At 43.6% G+C, this 22692-nt stretch overlaps 1 protein-coding gene across 3 annotated transcripts in view; it reads left to right on the top strand.

The window, feature by feature from the left end:
• Positions 1 to 20802, top strand: part of RALY (RALY heterogeneous nuclear ribonucleoprotein) — a 200844-nt gene extending 180042 nt beyond the window's left edge. For all 3 annotated transcript variants that reach the window (XM_083444088.1, XM_083444087.1, XM_083444089.1), the window contains 7 exons: positions 8549 to 8596; positions 11404 to 11564; positions 12397 to 12510; positions 13928 to 14073; positions 17526 to 17574; positions 18499 to 19851; positions 20018 to 20802. In XM_083444088.1, coding sequence (XP_083300214.1) covers positions 8549 to 8596; positions 11404 to 11564; positions 12397 to 12510; positions 13928 to 14073; positions 17526 to 17570 — 514 coding nt within the window. In that variant the 3' untranslated portion in view covers positions 17571 to 17574; positions 18499 to 19851; positions 20018 to 20802. The remainder of the gene's footprint in view (positions 1 to 8548; positions 8597 to 11403; positions 11565 to 12396; positions 12511 to 13927; positions 14074 to 17525; positions 17575 to 18498; positions 19852 to 20017) is intronic.
• The last annotated feature ends 1890 nt before the right edge of the window (positions 20803 to 22692 follow it).

Genomic DNA, 22692 nt, shown 5'->3' with positions numbered 1-22692 from the left:
GAAAAGTTATCCCGGGGCAACATTCCCTTTCTACCTAAAAATAAATAAATAAATTCCAGAGTGTTTCAGCAGCACACTCTTGCTAATAATCCGGAGTAATTTATAGGCCACCGTAGGAAGGTTAGAAGATAAAAAAGCATAAGAAGAGCTCTGCTGGATCAGGCCATTGGTCCATCTAGTGCAGCATCTGATTCTCATTGTGATCTTCCAGATCCTATGGGAAGGGCACAAGCAAGAAGGACTTAAGCACAACTGCACTCACCCCTCCTACAGATGCATACTGTCTCCAATCACGGAGGAAGAGCATAGCCATTGTGGCTATTAGCTGTTGATCTCTTTGTCCTCTATGAATTTGCCTAATTCTCTTTTGGGGAGATCCAAAAAATATCTACATGGTGCCTAGGGAACAACTTGCACCTTAATATCAGCAAGGTACATCGGGGAGGGCTGTGTGGAGAGAGGCTCTTCCTTTAAAATCCTAGGAGTTTATCTCAGTGAAGACCTTACCTGGAAAATCAATACAACCCAGGTAGTTAAGAAAGCCCAACAGAGACTCCATCTCCTCAGTGTATTGCGAAAGAATGATGTCAATCAACATTTGATTATCTCCTTCTACCGGTCCATAGCAGAAAGTGTCCTTTCATACTGCATCACGGTGTGGTACGCTGGTTTGACATCAACTGATAGGAAGTGCCTACAGAGGGTGGTGAATACAGCACAAGATATTATGGGCTGTCCCATGAATCCGCTGGATGACATCGCGGAAGAACGTTGCCTCAGAAGAGTGAGGAAAATTCTCAGGGATGATTCACACCCGGGCCGACACTTTCTTGATCTTCTGCCCGGGCAGAAGATATGATTAGTCACACCAACAGGGTAAAGAACAGCTTCTATCCATGAGCTGTTAGGCTGCTGAATGAAAAGATAACAATTCTGTGAAGGGTAAAATACACTATTAATGATAAATTGGCATGTGCCATTAAGGTAAGACGGGGAATATGCAGGAGAAATGATTTTGAGGAGATATGGGGGGTGTTTGTAGAATGTGCACTGTTAAAATGTAAAGGGGTCAAACCATCGCAAGAGGGGTTGAAATTTTGGGAGGTTGGATAGTTACAATGGAATGGTTTTGGTGGTGGGGTGCACACTTTGATTCTTATTTATTTATGATGATTACTTTCTCAAAATAAAATTAATTTTATATTAAAAAAATACACTTTCCGGGGTTCTTTGGAGGGAAGCCATGTGCTTTAAATGTATTGTGTGGATGTGAGATCAATTACATGAGACAATGGAAGAGAATGGATTTCTTCTAAGCTTCCACTTCATTTCTGATACAATCCCAAATTTAGAACATCCTGAAAAAACATCAGGAATAAAGAAAAAGAAGAAGAATTAAAGATGTGAGCATAATCACATCTGATCTGTCAAGCATTAGCTAACAAGATGGGGAGGGGGGTATAGTTTCCACCCACCTACTAAAGAGACCCGCAGTCAGCCAGCTGTCTCATTCAGATCCCAGGTGGAGAATGATAAAAGCATGGAGCTATTTCTCACATGGCCGGGCTTGATATTTCAGGAGTATAAAGGTAAATAGTAACAGTACACATCCCAGCACTCTCCCCCATCCTATCCTTTATTAATCCCTTCCCACTGGTAGAAACAGCAATTCACCAGTTGAAACTTCACAGAAACTTCTTTCTATGCTCACTGTCAGACAGACCAGAGAAACTGAGTCATTTCTACAAGCCTTTCAAAATAGGGAGTTTGATCTGGGAGGTACCACAGGTCCAGTCTTGTTCAACCTGTTGCTGTGAGGCAGAGAGCTAGTGTGTCTCTGGAAACTGCTTAAAGAGCATATTGTTCATGCAAGTAAGCCAAGTTACAAGTAAGTGAATTGTGCTGCAGTCTTAAACTGCAGTTCTATGCATACCTATCTGGGAGTAAACATAACTGAATATTGTGGGACTGCATACGAGTAAAAATGCATCAAATTATGCTGTTAAAACCCCATTGAAATCTATAGCATTTAAAACATACTTAATTCTGGGCAAGATTGTGTCCAATTGCTATGGTTCTAATGGTAGTGAGTTCAGTTATTCTGCCTGCTCTTAACAGGGGTATTTATTAGCACAAATTCCAAGTAATACTGGACACTTCCAGGCCGTTCTTATATTTGGGTGGGACTCAGTCTCATATCAGCAAATTTAAATTGCATAATTAAAGTTGGTTTGCCATTCCCGCACAACAAAACCACCAACAACCAAAAAAAAACCTCAATTCAGACTGGAAAGTGTGGGATATTAATTGGTCGGCACAACTTTGTATAACCTCCCCGCAAACAAACCAGAATGAATGCTCAGTAAATAGCTGAACAGCATCTAGCCTCCCTGCGAAGTGTGGAAACAAACCAGGATAAATGCTCAATAAACAGCTCACCTGGAAGTGATCAATGAGGCACATGATGCTTCAGAATCCTCCTAGGAGCCCTTTGCAGATTTAAATAGTAGAAATTAAAATCAACTAAACAAAGGGTCACCATAATGATGTGTGGCATTTGTCATATCATGTCTTTGCCCACTGGGGCTCTTTATTGAGAACAGTATGATTTATGACTGGATCAGTGTCTGCCACAGCCTTCTAAATCTCTGCATACAGCTAAGGAGCAGGAGGCATTAAATTCTCCTGTCTATTCTCTTAAGGTGAGCTCCCATGCAGTTGCAGGGGATGGAAGAGGGAAACACAGACTATGAAGATACAGGTGTGAGAGTGGGTGGTATTGTACAGTTACAGCACATTGATTTTTGAGCCGTAAACCACAGAGATTATTATTGCTATCAGCAGTGAATTCATCATCCCTTAACCATTAAAAGGGGGGGAATTATTTACTGCCTAACTGCTGCTTGTGATTAAAGAGCCTTGCCTTGCAATCCTGAACACATGGGGTGTTTCTGTGCAGCAGTTTATTGTGGAGTCAGGGCTGCTAGTGCACGGCCGTTTTTTGTTTGTTTGGTTTTTTTGCAGCATCTTCACAACGACATGCTAATCAAAATGCTCCCCTGTATTTCTACACACACACACATACCCATTTAATTCAGAGTTACCATTTTTGCAAGGGTTATTTTTTGGCAGCGGGTGTAGGGTACTATGGAAACAGTAAATCCAGTTTAATTTGGTGATAATGTGGGATGGCATTTTGATGTGGATGACATAGTATGTTGCGCAAACTTTGCATACCACCGAATCCATGATAAACTCCTATGTGGAAATGCCTATTTACTCTGAAGAACAGCCTACTGAACTCAGTGGGTTGTGCCTCTCCAATAAAATTGCAGAGGATTGCAGCCATAACTCCAAGGCACTGTGGAAACACTTGACATGAGTATTTATGTTTGAGTGGTCTTTCTACAGTATCTGCAGGCAGTGCTTTTTTCTGGGGGTACGCATACCCCTAAACATTTTGTGAATCTTTGTACTTTTGTCCATTTACTGTATTTTATTTTTCCTGATTTGGACTATAAAATGGTGATTTTCTTGAGTCAAAATGAGAGTACCCCCAAACATTTTTTAGGGGAGAAAAAAAGCACTGTCTGAAGGCATGGAAACTTCATATACTATAAAATGAAAATGACAACTGAAGCAACCAGAGTGCTTAGGGAAGCAAAGGTTTCTGACCATATAGTCCCAACTTCATTTGACCCAATTCAAGGTGCTGGTTTTCACCTTTTGAACTCTAAATTTGTGGTGGCTAAGCTGTGGCTCTCTGGATGTTGTTGGACTCCCATCAGCACTTGCCAGCATGGACAAAGGTCAAGGATAATGGGAATTGTAGAACAGCAACATCAGGAAGGCCGTAGGTTAGTCCTCCCTGCCCTAAATGGCTTTGGATCCTGGATATATAAAAGGAGCATCTACTCCTGTCCTGCACCAGTTACCAGAGGAGGTCCTGCTTCGTGTTCCAGTGCCATCTAAGATGAGACACATAGATACATAGGACAGGGCCTTCTCAGTGATGGTGTCCAGAAATTCTTTGTCAATTTTCTCCCTTTTTGCTGTCTAGTGGAAACAGCACTGCTTAGCATGTTCAAGGCACTTGGAGGCAATGCTGGGTTTGAGGGGAGCTCAGGCCTTGAGGATTCCCCCCCCCCCAACTTTGGCACTGCATCCACCCCAGCATTTGCATGCACACACTTGCATGCCGTTCTTGGCTTTTTGTCATCACTGCTGTCAAATAAAACACACTACTACTGCCACCACCAGCTCACCGCTTCTGTCAGTTGTTTAGGCACTTCTGGTCCCAGGGTCCCTGGACTTGTGGGGTGTCGGGCCAGACTTATGCCCTTTGGTCCATGACACATCTGCTTTGCATGCAGAAGGTCCCAAGTAGAATGCCCAGCACTTCCAGGTAGGGCTGAGAATGTCCCCTCTCTGAAACCCTGGAGAGTTGCTGTCAGTGTAGACAACTCTAAGCTAGATGAACCTCTGGTCTGACACTGCTTCAGATGGCTTTTTATGTTCCTATGCCACTGAAAGCACTTGCCGGGAATTTAAATTAGCTTGGCAAATATAAGATGGGGGACTACATGGCTTGCTAGTAGTCAATGGCTCTAAGGGTCTTAGCAGACCACAGGCTGAACATGAGTCAACCGTGTGATGCAACAGCAAAAAAAACCCCTAATTCTCTTTTAGGCTGCATCAACAGAAGTATGGTGTCTTGGGAAATAATAGTACTACTCTATTCTGCCTTGGTCAGATTGCAGCTGGAATACTGTGTCCAGTTCTGGGCATCACAATTAAAGAAGGGTAACGATAAGCTGGAATGGGTGCAGAGGAGGGCGACCAAGATGATAAAGGATCTAAAAGCCAAGCTTTATGAGAAACAGTTGAGGGAGTTGGGTAGGTTTAGTCTAGTAAAGAGTAGACTGGGGGGAGATATGATAGCCATCTTCAGAGAAAGGCTATCACATGGAAGATTGGGCAAGCTTGTTTTCTTCTGCTCTGGAGGGTAGGACCCAAATCAGTGGATCCAAGTTATAAGGAAGGAGATTTCAACTAAATATCAGGAAGAACTTTCTGAAAGTCTGAGCTGTTTGACTCCACCAGGAGGTTCTGGATTCTCCTTTATTGGAGGTTTTTAAGCAGAGGTTGGATGGCCATCTGTCATGGATGCTTTAGTTGAGATGTGTGCATTTCATGGGGTTGGACTAGATGACCCTCGGGACCTCTTCCATCTCTATCATTTTATGATTGTTTGCTTTTTCTGATATTATTAAGCAGCAGCATCATTATCATGTTCCTACCAGTGATTTGCTGCTTGTTTTATGAGGGATTTTTAACTGGTTTTGTGTGCTTGGTTGGTATTGGGATTTCCTCACTTCTGGTTAAAAAAATAAAATACGGTAAAACCCAGAGGAGCAGAGCTTAGCCAGGTTCAGCTTCCTTGGGAAGGAGGTGACCAGAAGCCTACAGTGTTTTGTAGTATCTGAATTACAAATGTAAAAACAGAGCATAGGTGGAGGCAGACGGAGGCAGCCAAAGCCACTTCCACACATCAGACCTCCAAAGTAGCTATCCCCCACTACCACCGCCAAACGCTTCTAAGCTGACTCTTTCATTGCAAAACTCCAGCTGCAGTCTCCCCCATTTGTTCCGTTCCACGGACGGACACACAGCTAGATTACCTCATCCTTACCTAGGATGATATGCCCCCTTTTATAACCTTCCATCAATTTTCTAGCCCGAACACTGCAGAGTGGTCCTGTATCAAGAAGCAATGTTCTAACAAGTAGCTCCCATGGAGACAGAGCACCCAGGCTAGTCACTCTCCTTTTGTCAAGTCCAAAACACTGCCCAGGTATGACCTTAAGGAAACCCGCTATGAAAGTCCTATTCACTGATCAGAACCGCATAGCAGGATCTGTGTTTGTTTTGATGATCTCTAACCACCTTTAGGATTGTATTATGTCCTTGCCCTTCGATTAAAATAATAACAACACCAGTGGATAGCTCGTTTTACCAAAGAACATAAACATGGTGCCTGCCTATTCCCCTTTGTCTGATACTCTAGTCTAGGATGCTTTTGTACAATATTGTAACTATTACTATGTTTTTTATTTCGAAACTCTCAAGAACTCAGGAACTGAGTATGTGGAGGCTTGGCTGGAACCATTATTGGTCTCATTCCAACACCAAGGTCACTTAAACATAAGACCTATTCACTAAAACATTTTTCTCACGAGGAGGGTGGCTGCCAGATACAGCTTTTTTTGAGCTGCTTGCATTGATTTCCCTCCCCACTGACTATTGGATTTTATGTGAAGTGGTAATTTTTGTGATTTTTTTTACAGTGTATGTTGTATGGTCATTTTATTTATTGTCACCAGCCCTAAGGTCATCTGATATACAAATGACAGAATTGTAGAGTTGGACGGGACCTTGAGGGTCATCTGGTCCAAACCCCTGCAATGCAGGAATCTTTTTGCCCAACGTGGTGCTCAAACCCATGACCTTGAAATTAAGTGTCTCATGCTGTACCGACTGGGCTATTTGGTTGTTACTATTACTACAGTGCCTGGCGTGCTCTGGCCCATGGGGTCACGAAGAGTTGGACATGACTAAACAACTAAGCAACAACATTACTACTGCTAATACCTAAAAACATAAAACACCCCAGGTTCAGTTCCTCACATCTCCAGTTAACAGGATTTCAGATAACAAGGTGGAGAAAGACCATTCCTTGAGCTCTTTTAAGCTGTTGCCCATCAGTAGACAGTGCTGAGCCTTATGGACCAATGGTCTGGTGATCCTGCGTGTCTCCTCTGAGCTGCCTATAGAACTCCCAGATCAGAACTATGCAGCTGTTCTGCTCTAACCAGCTTCAGTGATCTTGCCAGCTTGAATCAGTCAAACATGGAGGCCAAAGTGTGCTCCTCATTGTTCCGTTTAATAACTTTTGATAGCTCTGTTCTCTGGAAATGTGCCAGCCTTTCTCTGAGATTATGAGTAACCCAAAGGGAAAGGGTTGAGTTAAAAAGAAAGAAGTTGAAATGGATGCTTTCAGCCTTAAGACTGAAAGCCTAATAGGTCCCAGAACCCTTTCCTCATTCTTTTTGTCTGTTTCCTGCCCCAATGGGCTTAACTATGCTGACTCACATTGTCATTCTACAACGAATAATTAAATGTACTGCTGAATTCAGCAATCAGCTATCCACCCAAGACCTAAATGCACCATTAAATCAATGTAGTCAAGGTCCATATCCTGTTGAAACACCCTATGGAACATGGTGAGAACCAGGTAGCTACCTACATATAACCATATCCCTTGGTGATCATTACCATCAAGGTATACTATAGTATACCAAATTATTTACTGCTACTTATTTACAGGAAAAAGGACTACAGAGTATATTTGCTGCCTTTCTTCCATGGGGTTGTCAAGAGCTAAGGTGGCACCCCCCTTGTCTGGAGGATCTATTCTACCGTACAAAGGTTAAAGGTACAGCTGTTGGTTTGCCCACTTTTGCCTCTGTCCCTTAGGCTCCCTTACCATTAGCATGTGGGCCTTGGGAAGCTGCCCTGGGGCTGAAAAAATTGCCCCATTGCCAGCTGTACAGACTCTCAGGCAGCATAAGGGGCAGGGGGGTTGCTCCTGCGGAGCAGTGTGAGGGGCTGAGCATTAAATCTCCGGTGGTTTTTATTGTCCTGAAATGCCGCCTCCACGTCACTGGGAAGTCAAAAATGTCAAGGCAAAATTAAAAATTCCACTTTGAGCCGACCTTTCAAACTGATGTGTAGCTATATGCTCCTTTTCAGCCAGAAATGTCAAAGCTTTCCATTTCTACTATTCGCCAGATGGATTCATGCTGAAAGTTTTCTTCTATCAAGGGTTCCTGCATGATAGTTTCATTACAGTGTATAAAATATCGCTCAGGGAAGAGAAAAGGGAAATGGCGGGTTATCAAGGCAGCCGCTGGCACTTTGATGGTAGTGACTCCACCTCAACCGTTCTTGACAGGAGCTTACGCATCTCCTGTCTCCCCGTATCCTGACCCCTCCAGCTAAGAACAGATTGCCTTCTAAAATGATGCCCATTTATCTTTTGGTAGCCCAGCTAACAATAACTGTTGGTTGAGCCTCTACGTCATTATAACCTCATGCTACTATAGCTCAAAGCTGGCTGCTTTACATGAGTTCCTTTTGAAGGCCTGGTTGTGGCTTAATTCTGGGCAAGTTGAGTGTCCTGCTGTGCCAAAATGGTTCCACATACGGTCAGGGCATTTTCTTTTCTTCCAAATCTGCAAGGCTGAGCTCTGCTACCTCATAAAGCAGGAATGGGGACTCCAGATATATTCTGGGGCACAGCTGTTGGACATCAACTCCCACTAGCCCCAACCACCATAGTCTAAGATTCAGAAATGATGGGAATTGTAGTCCAGAAACATCTGCAGAACCACAGGTCTCCCACCCCATGTTATAAAGGCTGTGACAAGCGAATAGAAATAGGTGGGGAAAGTTAGAATACTACTAACTGGTTTTCTTTTGTCTACAGTGGCTATGAATTTGACTACGACTACTACAGAGATGACTTCTATGACAGGTAAGCAGATTGAAAGGAGCAAGTGATACACCTTGAGTTGAGCCGGCAGGAGTGGAATAATGCATTTCTGGGGCTCTGAAAGAAGTACACTGTGTTAATTACTGTGCATCCAGCTGAAGGGGATAGATTTTTAAAAGTCACAAGAGACAAATCCCAAACCCAGTCCAAAACATAAATGTGTACCATGAATTCCTCCCATAGTTGCAAAGGCAATCAGGGATGTGACTGGGTGCTTTTAAAACTCAGGTTTCATGTTCCACATCCACATGCTTTTTTCATAACGCCTATCTTCCTGCTCTCCCTCTTTCCTGCCTTCCTTTATTATTCTTTCCCCTGCTCTCTTGGAGGCATTCACATACTTCCCCAGGTTGACATTTCCCCAATAGGTTCCTGAGTGCTCTTGTCGTCTAGGTATCCATAGGTTTACTAAAGACAAAAAAAGGATTTTGTGCTCAGAAAGTTCCTTCTCCTTGTCTGCCTGCATATGCAACTTGGATAAATACCATTGTGCCTGCATCTCAAACTGCATGGTATAAAAGGCCACAACTTTCTACCCACCAGAAATGTTTATGGATAAGGAGATAAGGAGCACAGGAGAGGAAGGGACGATGGTGTAGAAAAGCAAAAGAACTGGGCTTGTACATCAGTTCTCAAGTCCTCGGGAGTTCCTAAATTAATTCTAAGAGTGGAAACATTAAGGTGTTTTAAAAATGCATTAAAAGTCACAGTCTTGCAGGCTATAGTGATTTGTTAAGTAAAAGTATTCTGTGTGCGGTTAACGGCATTGGTTTAGCGAATGTGTCTTCCAAAACCTTCATGATCAAATATCATCCCTAGCTGCTGCTTTTTATCCCAGGCAATCTAGTGACCGGCATGTGTGGATGGAATGCTAGCTACCCCTAGAGGCAGTAAGGGAACATTGTCTCATGTTCATCCAAGTTTGTTATTGGTCTGAATGTATTTCGCCGCAGTCTGGTTCTGTGCTGCTGAAAAGTGTTTGTTGTTCTGCTCCTTTTCCCCTTGGCTAAGACATCAAGGGCCAGGAGTGAGACAATTGAATTGCTTTGAAATAGAATAGTTTCGGATAAAACAAAGATGTATCTCAGTTATCATAATGAGATCATCCCAGATTATTCCCACATATACATGAGATTCCACAAATTGCAAATAAATAGTTTCTACAACATTATTAGAAAGTGCTTAAGCTTTGAACACTTGATAGCTCTTAGACCAAGTGTGTGGGCAGAAGGTAAATTGGTATCTACTGGCCGATCTCTGAGTGATGTTCAGATGTTCAGCAAGGATTCTGGCTCACAGCAGCAACAACAAAAAATCCACGCCCCCTTCTAAAATAGGCTGTTGAGATGAAGAAAGAGGGAAAGGGAACCAGAAGTAGATTTTTGAGTGACATGATTATGAACTCAATTTTGGTACTGGAAACTTATTCCTGTACTGAGCATATCCTTTAGTCTAAGAGTATGTTGCCTCCACCATTTTACACCTGTCCCCAGCTGGTGACTTTTGGGGCTTCAGGGAAGAAAACAAAAGTCGATCCTGCAACCCTGACGTCTGACCATTCCTGCCTTATGCTATCCAAAATGTATAAAATAATTTTATGGCTAGTTGTTGGAAATGTGGCAGGATTAGAGAACACCTTTTGGTCTGTTCGCCTGCATGGATACCTTGCCAGGAAATAACAGTCCTTGGGGAAGGAGAGCAGCTCTCTAGTACAGCATCTCTGCCTTGCATGAAGAAGGTCTCAGATTCCATCCCTGGCATCTCCAGGTAGGGCTAGGAAAAGCCTGAAGTCCTGAGGAGCCACTGCCAGTCAATGCAGACACTACTGAGCCTATCTAGACCAACAAAGTGGCACAGCTTCCTATGCTCCTGAGTGATTCAAAAGATTACAGAATGTGTCCTATAAATCATCTTCTGACCTATATAAAAGGAGTTGCTCTGAAAGATTTTTTTAAAGCTACTTTTTTATGTGATAGTAGCAGCCCATGTCCTCTAGGCTAAACACTGGAAAAGGAAAGAAACAGCACAATTAAGGGAATGAGGTATAAAAATGTGGGGAATAGCATCCTTGAGTAAAATCACAGATAAAACAGAAGAGGGTCAAAATGAACAAATTTGAGCCAAAGTAGCTCACTACAGAAAGCCTAATAAAAGGCAAGCCATTTCCCTTTTTATACATTTGTAGACAAGTATTTAGATTAGAACTAAGTATTAGGTTTATAATGCAAGAATTGTAAGAGTTAATGATGTATTAAATTTCTGAAAGTATTGTGTGAGGTCTTTATCGATTTTGCATAGCATCTTACATTTGTATGGCGTTTTTAAGGTCTTTTGTATATTGATTTTGTGTAAGGATTCCGTACATTTGAAAAAGCTGATGTGGAAGTTCCATTGCATGGTTCCGAGTAAGTGTTTGCAATTGTATCATTAAAGGATTCATTTGGAAGCAATAAGCATTATGGCTGGAATCCAACACAGTGCTAAAGGAACGTTCTGTCACTGCAAGGGTTTCCACTTGTGCAGTGAAATGTTCTCTCCCTCTCTTCCCCCTAGATGCCCCTTAGATCTGTTCTGGGGTTTCCTTCAAACCTCTGGAGCAGATTTGAGGAGGATATGTGTAGCAGGAGGGGATGGGGGAGGTTTCATTGCACAACAAGAAATCCATGTACTGATGGGATGTCGTAGTTGAATTGTATGTTTAAATTTATCTTAAGGTCTTACAATCATACAGAACTTTATGGGGGAAAGGGAGGGGGCTTCTTCTACCGTAAGCTACTTTTGTCTTGCAGACTCTTTGAGTATCGGGGACGGGTGTCTCCCATTCCCAGGGTGGTTCCTGTGAAGCGTCCACGAGTGACCATCCCTTTGGTACGGCGCGTAAAAGCAACACTCCCAGTCAAACTCTTTGCCCGATCCGCTGCCATTGCAAACAGCTCTGCCAAATTAAAATGTAAGCTTCTATGTTATTACACAGAGATAATTCATATTTCAAAGACCGGAGCTTGCCTTCAAAGCCTGCCTTTGCATTGTATTGTACGACATATGCTAACAATAGTTTTGCAAGGCAACCCTGTTTGCTGTATTTTACGTATGCATATATTTATAAAAACACGGTGGTGGTTGGTGCCCCATTGGGACTGACAGGGCAGAAAGGAGGGAGAACAGCAGCAAGTTGAACCAAAGCCAATGACACGCAGAGCCAACTAATTCTAGTTCTGTCCATGCTGAGTTCTACAAAGGAAACACTGCAAAAAAAAGGAGGAAGGTGATCTCTTGATCAGATCATTCCGCACCTGTCCACCACCAAAGTGACTGTGTAAAGCATCTTTAAATGAAATGAGAATCCATTGCTAAACGTTCAAGGTTTGTATGTTAAAATTCTCAGGTTTGGCGGGGGGGGGTAAAGTTACAATCCATGGTTACTTCCAAGCAATGTCATTCTCTTGCCAAAGTCATTATAGTCCAGAGCTTCCGTGCCTTTAATAAGCTGTGTCTGAGGATTGGGGCATTGATTGCTTGTCCCATTTATGGAGCACTAGGATGGGAGAAACTGTACCTGCCAAAATTCTCCTGTCTTCTTCACAGCTATGAAAGGCAAAGGAGACCTGTCCTATATTGAATCCAACAACCTTATATTGTGATGGCTCCCTAGTAGGACCTGCTACTGAAAGGTATATAAGGAAAAGAACTAAGTCTCCGCTCAAGAAAAGCACCACTTTTGCAAAATAAGAAAGAATAGTAAGCCTTGCTTCTGGCTTCTCTCTCTCTCTCTCCTCTCCAAGTGAAATGCAATGAACTGCAGACAATTAAAACGGAGTTGACGCAGATCAAATCCAACATTGATGCTCTCCTGGGCAGATTGGAGCAGATTGCAGAACAACAGAAAGCATCGGCAGGTCAGTGGGCTGATTCCAAATCTCTCATCAATGAGGCCGAAACATTGCAGGAGTTCAGGTGCAGAGATTAACTCTGTGCCAGTTACCTAGCTGTTGCCAGCACTCCTTCACCTGGGGACCTGCATTCATTTATGCTTTTGCTGTTGTAATTCAGCAGCTGAGGCCACTGTATTATTCCAACATACTATTGTTTTTAAGTACAAGCTATTGTTTCTGAAGCATCTCAAAGATGAGGATATTCTGTTAGCGTTTTATCACAAAGGTTGCGATGGCAAGAGTTAAACAGAACAGCTTTTGGAAACCACACATACTAAAGATGTAAAAAGGCATCCCTTTCCTTTCTGTCCCATATTAATCACATGCAGCGTAGTTTCCGCTCTGCTGCAGTTTGTCTTCCACCAAAAACAAAGTTATCGACTGCGGCAAAATAATGTAATTTATGCAAGTTACATAAGTTGCATTGTCATTACATTATCCCACCACTTTAATGTCAATGCACTGCAAACTGGTTGGCGTAGAATTAGTTATGTATCATTTGCAGACTGAAGGCAACAACGGTAGTGGATGGTGATTCGCTGGACTGATTTCCGTTCCAGACATGGGACAAATAAGCGAACATCAGCAATTTTCTGCTCCCGTTTCTGCGTACATTGTGACATCTCTAACACACAAACAAGCACAAGAGAAAGATAACAGTAGGCTTGGGAAGAGAGTTTGCAAGAGTACATAAAAGCTATGGGGGTAGAAACCCATGGGGAAGGGCACCCCACCAGCCCCCATGAGGACTAAGCGTGTTCAATGGCCACAAACTCCTGTTGAGGAGGGGGGAATTGAAAGGAGTGGGGGGCGGTTAGCAGACTGACCAGTGAACAGGAGCAGCCAACACTGCAAAAAGTTGTTGCAGGGCCCACTTGTTTTAATCTGATGGTGCTTCCTGATTTCCACTGCAATACTAACTATGTCTACTTAAAAGTAAGTCCTATAGAATTCCGTGGGGCTTACTTCCAGGTAAGTGGAGGTAGGATTGCAGCCATAAGCCCTAAAAAGGTAGATTTTATAACACTTTGATAAGATGTTCAGGTTTTAACCCACGGAGTTGTTGCTTGTCCCGTCCCCTTGTATGGAAACCAGGTCCATGGATTCTCCCACTCCTCCCACTGTAAATGGCGGAGGGGGGGGAGGTTTCATCTCTCTAAACCTGGAATCACCACCCCTGCCCAGCTCTCAGTAGATGATCAAAGCTCCTCCTATACCCTCCTCTGGTTTACATCTGATCAAAAGCAGGATCTGTCACAAAGTTAAGAGTTCCCAGACCACTGGTTAGTGTGAACAACAATGAAATGATTCTGATTCAAAGAGTGGCCCAAATGGAGTGTCAATCTCTTGGGTTTGTCCCTTACTATATCTCATCCTGCAGAGGTCAGAAAGAAAGCAGATGGGAACAAAAGCGAGCTTTCCCAAGAAGACACAGCGTCTGAGGCAGAAATGAACGTAGAGGAGCCACTCAACGGCGAGGAGGGAGAAGAAGAAGGTCTCCTGAGAGATGACTGTGACGATGAATTGGTAGGAAACCATTGCTCTCCCACCCCTGTGGATTGATAAGCCTTGTACAATTTTGACAGTGTTCAGATTGCTGGCAAAAGCCATATTCTCTCCCCCTCCCCTCAAATAAATGGCCGTCTTTCATGCTGTGATGGGTTACAGCTGGGTTATCCGCTTTTCAGCCCATCCTGGAAGGTGGCCTTTCCAGGAAGCACCTGGGATGTTGATGCTCAGAAATGGGACCTGTCCTTCCGCATTGAAATCAACAAATCCAGGCTTTCTCGGCTGTCAATCTCTGCCTAATGCAAAGAGCTTTGTTCCAAGACAGTTTATTCTCAGATGTGTGGCTGTCTGAATATGTGGCTGGAAAACATATCATAATAAGCTGTTGTAAATTCCCAACTCAGATTGCCTTGGGTCTGATCCAATGCAGCACATGCATAGATAGCCCTTTTAAAAATAAATAAATGTGAAACCAGCTATATAGCGATGAAGCAGGCGGCTGAAATTCCACACATATGCACACCATTCCCACTCCTGAAATACCTGGCATACCACTCTTTTCTTTTTAAGATATTTCATGCTGGTTGCCAGTCAGCTTTATTGTACATAGCCAAAGGCCTCTGCAATATATAAACTACAAAAAAAATCCCAAGCAGTAGGTGAATTAAAGGAGAAACCTGCTATGGAAACTCACAGGGCAACTGTTAATAGCCATATATGCCACCCTCCAGGGGTAACAAAGCACTGGATTAATATTTATAATACATTATAATTCTCAAGATGGCTAAAATGCAGCGTCTTAGCTGCCAATACAGAACCTTGGATGGGGAGGCCAACTGCGCATCGCCAAAGAAGGGGACAAAAGTAGAGACTTGCATAGAATTGCATATGCTAATCTCTATGTAGAAATGCAAATTTAGCCTAATTACTATAATTTAAACAGAAATACAATGCATCTCACCATTGTAGGGAAGACAGTTCCCATGTGACCTCTGTGCCAGCTCATTATGCTGTCCAGGTGCTGTTGGCAGGCCCACCCACTGTCTTTTCTGATGGCTCTTGATTTTTAAACTGAGAGAAGGCAGACCTTCAAACAGAAGACAGTCCTCTCCAAAAAAGAGGGGTGCATCGCTACTCTAGCCTTGAATCCTAGGCTGGAACTGAGAATCAGGCACTCGCAGCAGGATTCTCTCTCCAGCAAGGGATACGAATAAGCAAAAGGCTCCTGCTGCAGACATCTAGCTTTCAGCTGGATCAGGACAAGTATCCAGGGCTGGCACCAGGAGGTGGTCATGCCAGGCATCTGCCAAGGCCCATTTCATGTTTAGGGCTCACTGCCAATCCCTGGATGTTCTTAGTCCCATACAGGCAAGGACCCCGCTGAGAATGTCTTACCTACCCACCCCACAACCTGGAACCAGCACCCCAAGTATCTCTCTATCATGCTCCGTTTTTACTAGACCTGCAGATAATGCTCTGAAATTTGCAGTACCAAGCAAAAATAGCAGAAACCTGCTCCACAGGAACTACGAGGACCAGGGCTTTCAGCTTGGCTTGGCCGTCCTTGTTTTGTGGAACAGTATCCCTGTGGTGCTATGGCAGCATCCTGCTCTCTGTCCTTTCCAGAAACAATTGAAGACATTATAGTTTGGCATCTTTTTCCAGTTAGATGAAAAGGTCTCTTAGTTAGGTTTAAGAACAACACAAAATGAAAACCTATTTTCAGTCGCAGTTGGTTTGTGTGTGTTTATACTGTTTTTAAAATTATTTGCAGCAGATTTTACGGCATGTTTGTAAATCACATTGAGTTGCATGTGAAAGGTGATCCATAGATTAACAAGCCATCATCATCATCATCATCATCCCAGTTGTAGCCAAAACTATACCACTTAAATATTTTGAAAACTGGTTTAAAACCTTAGTAAGAAACTTTTACAGCAGTGGCCATTTAACTTAGACAGATAAGGACTCCCTTTGGTGGCATGCTGCAGCTGATCCCACCCCCCTCTTTAGCCCTGCATGGACATTTGGGCACATGGAATGAATGTGTGCATGGCATGGAACTAGCAGGCTCTGTCCTGCATGTTTTCCATCATATGTCCTGTTTGTGGAAATGCCACAAGCACATCAGATTTGCAAAAGAGTGTGTTCAGCAGATCCTGCCATGGTTTCACTCTGTGCACATAAATTGAACATGCAGGGCCCGCAGCTGAACATCTGACTCATCATTATTATCGTGAGCTATCCTTTGATCTCATTTCCAATAAAATATCCAACTGCGCCGCAGTCTCTATAATCAAATCACATTAAATGTTAAACCCAGTTCAGCAAATCATTGCCTTTCTGCAATTTGGTATATACACTTGTCAGCGAGCAATCTTGAAAGTTGTATACATTGAAATAACACATGCAATACAAAGTTTAGAGGGGCCATAATTCCAGAACATGCATCTTTCTCCATTCACTGAAAGCCACTGTGCCACACTGGAGAAAACCTCTGTGACTTTCCCTTGGAAGGTCAGTCACTACCCTACCTTGCTGAGCTGTTGTGCAGATACAGTACGGGCTGCTGGTGGTGGTGGTGCTGCATTAACCAAATTAAGCATTGCTACAGCATGAAATGTCACTGTGAATAATCAGCTGCCAAACCAGGGCCCAAGTATTTGAACCAATAATTCCAGAGAAGTGTAATGATTGGGGGATTCACATTTAATGCATGATTTAATAGCGTTCAAGAGGAACAAGCTATAAACATTCATGGAAACTTCTTTGGACCCAGCCCTGCTTGCTCAACAAATTCCCAAGCTGTTTTAAAGTACTGGTATCATCACTTAGCAATGATTTCTAGAGCATTTGCCCGTGCGCGAAGTATTTTATAACTCCCATCTCATGTATCATATTTCCCCCTACAAGAAGCTCTTCTCAGGGCATTCTGCTCAGATTATTAATTCAGATACTTCTGAGCTGCAATTTGATGTTACTAATGCTGAACTAATGCTCCAGCATCACTTTTATTAGTAATGAATGCTTACAGAGCTAGATTTTTGCCAATTTTCACAAAGGTTGACAATGTGGCACCCACGTGGTCAGAGATGCCTTCTTGGGCACCTACAGAGTCCACCCCCCTTTGAAATTAGGCTAGAAAGAAAATTCAGCCGCAGTCAATATAATAGATTGCGGTGTGTGCTTGGTTGCAGTATGTATGTGGTGCCCGCAACCATCTCTGCTTTACAAATGGGCCTATGCACCCATAAGAAATTGGCAACAACCCAACCCCATGGATACTTGGGCTGTAGTCCTATACACACTTACCTGGGAATGAGCCCACCTGAATTCAGTAAGGGCTCTGAGTTGCCATGTATAAGATATCACTGTTAGGGTTATTTAGTTCCAATACATGTAACCCTTATCCTAGCAACAGCTCAAAAAGAGAACCAAATAATCTCCTTCCCCTTTTTCTTCTCTTTCAGGAGAATAGCCATTACACAGATGTGGAGGACTCCAGCCTACAGTAACTAGGTATATTTACGAGCATATATACTACTTTGTTTTTCTCAAAAAAAGATATCGTGAACAGTGCACATTTGTATATAGTCAATTCGGCAAGCTTAATTTCAACAGTGTTGCCCCTTTTTAAAAAATTTGCTGCTCTTTGATTTTAGTCAAAGACTGTAAAAAAAAGGTTTGTGACACAGGCCAGGGATGAGGAAACTAGGGCCCTCCAGATGTTGCTGGGCCCTCAACTCTCATAATCTCCAGCCATCAAGGCCAAGAAATGGTGGGAGTTGGAAAAACATCTGGAAAACAACAGGTTCCCCATCCCTGGTGCCACAATACACCCACAGACCCACAGCTGATTTGGGCCATTTTTTCTCCAATCCTCCAGAGCAGATCTAGAGGATGCATAGGGCTGTAAGGTGGAGGAGAGGAAGGGGAAGCCCTGGTGCATGAGTGGAAGTCTTCTAGTGCAATGCTAGTTCATTGGGACTTGGAAGGGAAGAAGACATGGAGGCCAATAGTAGGTAGAGCCAGAGTCAATGGCAAACAGAGCCAACTAGTTGAGTTCAGCAGACATTGAGGGGGAAGCTGACAACCAGTGGCACCCCCTGGAGTGGTTGTAAGGAAGATGGCAGGCATGAGGGACTAGAAGCAGACTGAGGTTGGTGGAGCACTGCCCCATTCACCCTGATGGATGAATTCCACCCTTTAAACAGCCCCCACCTTATTTCTGATAGTGACTTTCCAGGGGTTCAGACAATAATCTTTCTCAGACCTACCTGGAAATGGCATGGATTTAACATGGGACCTTCTGCATGCAGAACATGTGCCCTCCTGCTGAGATATGACCCTTTCCACCAATAAATGCTTCCAGCAATTGAGCATGAATCACAGAGAAGTTAGTCTATCTGTTTACTCTTTTCCCTGTTCCTCCCCACCCCCTAGCATAATCAGCGCAACAGCGATGAAGAGAGGGAGGACAACAAGAGGTTCAATCCTGCCTTGGCATGTTGAGCCAGATAAGCATAACATGCAGGACTGCCATCATCTCTCTGCCTGGCATTCAAAAGGAGAAACATGGACCAATCTCTCCAAGCTGTTTTGTAGTACACAGCAAACTAGCCATCCCAGTGGATCCTCATCAGTGCCCATCAAACCCACCCTTGTACTACAGACTTAGAGCCCTGCTGCCAGCACAAGCACCCGTCGTTCCATGATCTCAACAGCCGATACTGGAACTGATTTCTTACACCTGGAAAGGAAAGCGAGAGAGATACTATATAAAGAGCCTTGCTCCTGAGACACGATGAGGACAGGATGCAGAAAGTGAAGAGAAAGAAAACTATTTCACTATGTACAATTTACAGTTTTGCATTTGAAATCCAGGTCATGACCGGGATAGCCAGGGGTGCCTCCTCCTAGTCCATTTACCTCCTCCTAGGTAGCTTTGGTCCCGCTCCACCCTGCAGACTATGGCATTTCAGACATGCCCTTTGTCATACGTGGTGTGCCCTTTGGAAAGAAGAACAGAGAACCTGGCTATTTACAGACCATTCTGTACAGGAGCAACAAACCGCCTTTTGTTCATCCAGTTTCCTAAGCGTCAGCAATGGTGAAGGCAGGTGGTAGGTCTCTACTGTACACAGGTGTGAGTACGGAGTGAAGTTACCATAGAGGATACAATAAGAGATAAGCATTTCAGAATAAGGGATTATTGGAGTCTTTGCTTTACAACCCATGCACTTCATCAAAGTTCCATAAGTCATTTATTTGCTCTTTATAAAAATAAGGTCAACCCAATCAGGTCCAAAAGGGAAGGTAAAAGATGAGATGGCCAGATGGCAATCCTTCCCAAAAAACAAGACTCATATAACACCTGAAACCAATTGCATTTTCCGAGGAAAAACAATTTCATTTTTGTTTAAGGAAAGAGGCCTGAAGGTTTCCTGGGGTAGCTCAGTCAATAGAGCATGAGCCCCATGTTGGGCAAAAGATTCCTGCACTGCAGGGGGTTGGGCTATATAACCCTCATGGTCCCTTCCAATTCTATGATTCTAATCTGCTTGTCTAAACCACTGAGCCTAGGGCTTGCCGATCAAAAGGTTGACAGTTCGAATCCCCACGACGGGGTGAGCACCCATTGCTCAGTCCCAGCTCCTGCCAACCTAGCAGTTTGAAAGCACGTCAAAGTGCAAGTAGATAAATAGGTACTGCTCCGGCAAGAAGGTAAATGGCATTTCCGTGCACTGCTCTGGTTCGCCAGAAGCGGCTTAGTCATGCCGGCCACATGACCCAGAAGCTGCACACCGGCTCCCTCGGCCAATAAAGTAAGATGAGCGCCACAACCCGAGTCGTTCACGACTGGACCTAATGTTCAGGGGTCCCTTTACCTTTACCTTACCAAGCGCCAAATGGACTTAGTCAGCAAACCCAGATTCCATTGCAGTTTGGAATGGAGGGCAAGGTACACTAGCTCCCTCGGCCAGTAAAGGGGGATGAGTAACCACAACCCCAGAGTCATCCGCAACTGGACCTAACAGTCAGGGGTCCCTTTACCTTTACCCTGCTTCCTTTCATCCCTTCTCTGAAATGCAGATGCTTTCAGCCCACTCACACCCGTAATGACAAAAGGTATGCAATGTATGTTGTGCAGCTGATTAAGTTGAAATATCCGGCAAACTGCATATTATCATTATTATTATTTTGCAATGTTCCCTTCTGTGATCTAATCCTCTCTTAAACAGTCTATTCCTCATCGCCAACTTCGGCAAGAGATGGTGTGGTATTGGCTTAACAGCATGACTCTGTCCTAGAGACTTCAACCAACCTGCTCAGAAAGGGAGAGAACAGCATTGTTGTATAAGCCACTTCCATAAGACCTTGGGTTCTCAACTTTTTTAAAAAAGATTTCCGCTGGAAAACATCCCAACAGACTGCATCTCTTCCATAGGGCTTGTTAACAGAGGGTCATGGCTCTCAAAGCACAACAACATACATCAGCTTCTTTGTTGAAAATACATCCTGGAGAGCAAAAAGGGGCACTTGTTTTGTTTTTCTCTGCTTTCTTTTTCTATTGCCTTTTCTCTTCTGCGCCTCCTGCAAAGTTTGGCCACTTTATTGTACTGAGCTATTTTAGAACTGCTTTCTAGGCTTTGTTTTGCTATGATCCAACCACAAGACTGGGGTATGGAAGGAAGGGGGGGCTTTGTATATAAAATCCTGTATAATAAAAGGAAGAACTTGATTCATCATGTAGTCTTGCTGTAACTTTTCTTAACTCCCTTAAATAGGCTCTGTTTTACAGCTACCTGTGACAGTCTTAGTCTTCCAACTAGAAATAGAAACTGATTTCAAAGTATGTCTACATCACATTGAGTATTTGTTTTGGTTCCTATTGCTTAATTCACAGTTTCCCACTGCTTCTTTTGTTCTTACCACTGCTCTTTTTTCATATACAGGTAATTTGCCACTTACATGCATTTAATTTGTGTGCATTCAGCTTTAAGTGCTTGGCAAAAAAAGGGGGGGGAGGGGGCAGGAGTCTGGGAAAAGTGAGTTTGGCACTCCAATTTGCCATTGAACCTAATGTCTTTTGACTATACACAATTTTAGTTTTACACACTATCCCTGCCAAAATTGAGAGTTGCCTGTATACCCAAATGCTAGCTATTCAGAACCACAAGTAGGATCCGCAACCAAACGTTGGAGTGTGGTTATCCTGCTCAGCATTCCACCCAATCAGGCCCTCTTCCAGGATACTCAATCCCATCTAACTATCAATTGGCATTCCCTAGCCACTAGGCATGCTCAGTCCTCATTAGGTGGGAGATTTTGCAGGGGGGAGGGGTTTCCCCTAAATATTTTCCCCAAGCTCCTTTCACGAATAAATGGCAATATTAACGGTGGGTTCTTAAGCAAACTGAATGCACTACTAGCACAGTTCTAGTTTAAATTGTTTTGCTTGCGTTCGTTGCCCTTGCTGCAAATTGAAAGTGCTAAAAGATTGTCCTGGTGAAAAGGATGGATCTATGTGCCTGTTAAAAGAGCTATACAGTGGTACCTCGGGTTAAGTACTTAATTCGTGCCGGAGGTCCGTTCTTAACCTGAAACTGTTCTTAACCTGAAACACCACTTTAGCTAATGTGGCCTCCTACTGCTGCTGTGCCGCCGGAGCACGATTTCTGTTCTCATCCTGAAGCAAAGTTCTTAACCTGAAACACTATTTCTGGGTTAGCAGAGTCTGTAACCTGAAGCGTATGTAACCTGAAGCGTATGTAACCCGAGGTACCACTGTAGAGCTGCAGCATCAAGCATAAGCAAGTATCTGTAGCGCAGGAGCCTGCCATCTGCACACACCCCTGCTGTGCTCATGCCACACAGGGGGGAATCAATCCACACATGTAAAGTCTAAAGTCTGCCTCAGTCAAACAGTCTGCCCCATAGGAGCTAGTTCTGAACTGCACAAGAATTCACTTAGGGGGCTATAATCCTGTTCCAGAGTTTATTCACATAAAATCTCCATTAACACATTCTTAGGCTTCATACATATAGTGCAGTAAGCCAAACCATGAGTTAGTGCAAGTTTGCAGGATCTCATAGAGGAGAATGCAACTGCTATGCTGCTCCTCTCTGGTAGCTTTGCTGCTGTGACATGCTAAGATAATCCATGGCTTGTTTGGCTCAGTGTGTTCAAACTCATGCTCATGGTTTAGCTCTTTCCAGACTAACTATGGGTTTGTCCAGGGGAACTAAGCTATTAGCCTGGGTTCAAACATTCGGATATTGAAGTGGAAAGCAGAATTTTGGAGTGTTCTGAGCAGTACACATAAACGGTCTGCAAACAGCAAGTTGCAATTTACAAATACAATCAGATTGGCTCTCCGCAGTACTCACTCAACAATCCCAGCCTTTCAGAACTTGCTAAAAACTACCAAAATGTTTGGGGGGGTCAGGACCAGCACTACCATTATGCAAAGTGAGGCAGCTCCGTCAGGCAGCAAATGCTGGGGGTTGGTGGCAATGGCAGATGCTGCACTCCATAATGCAAGGGGAGGGGTAGGAATAGTTCAGGCTGGAGGGATCTACCCTGCCTTATTAGCAGCAAACCAGAGTCAAGTACAAAATAGTGACAGAAGTGAA

The sequence above is a fragment of the Podarcis tiliguerta genome (genome assembly GCF_965153285.1).
Source record: "Podarcis tiliguerta genome assembly, chromosome: 6".
Lineage (NCBI taxonomy): Eukaryota > Metazoa > Chordata > Lepidosauria > Squamata > Lacertidae > Podarcis > Podarcis tiliguerta.
Note: the sequence above shows the minus strand (reverse complement) of the source record. Positions and strands in the feature narration are given on the sequence as shown.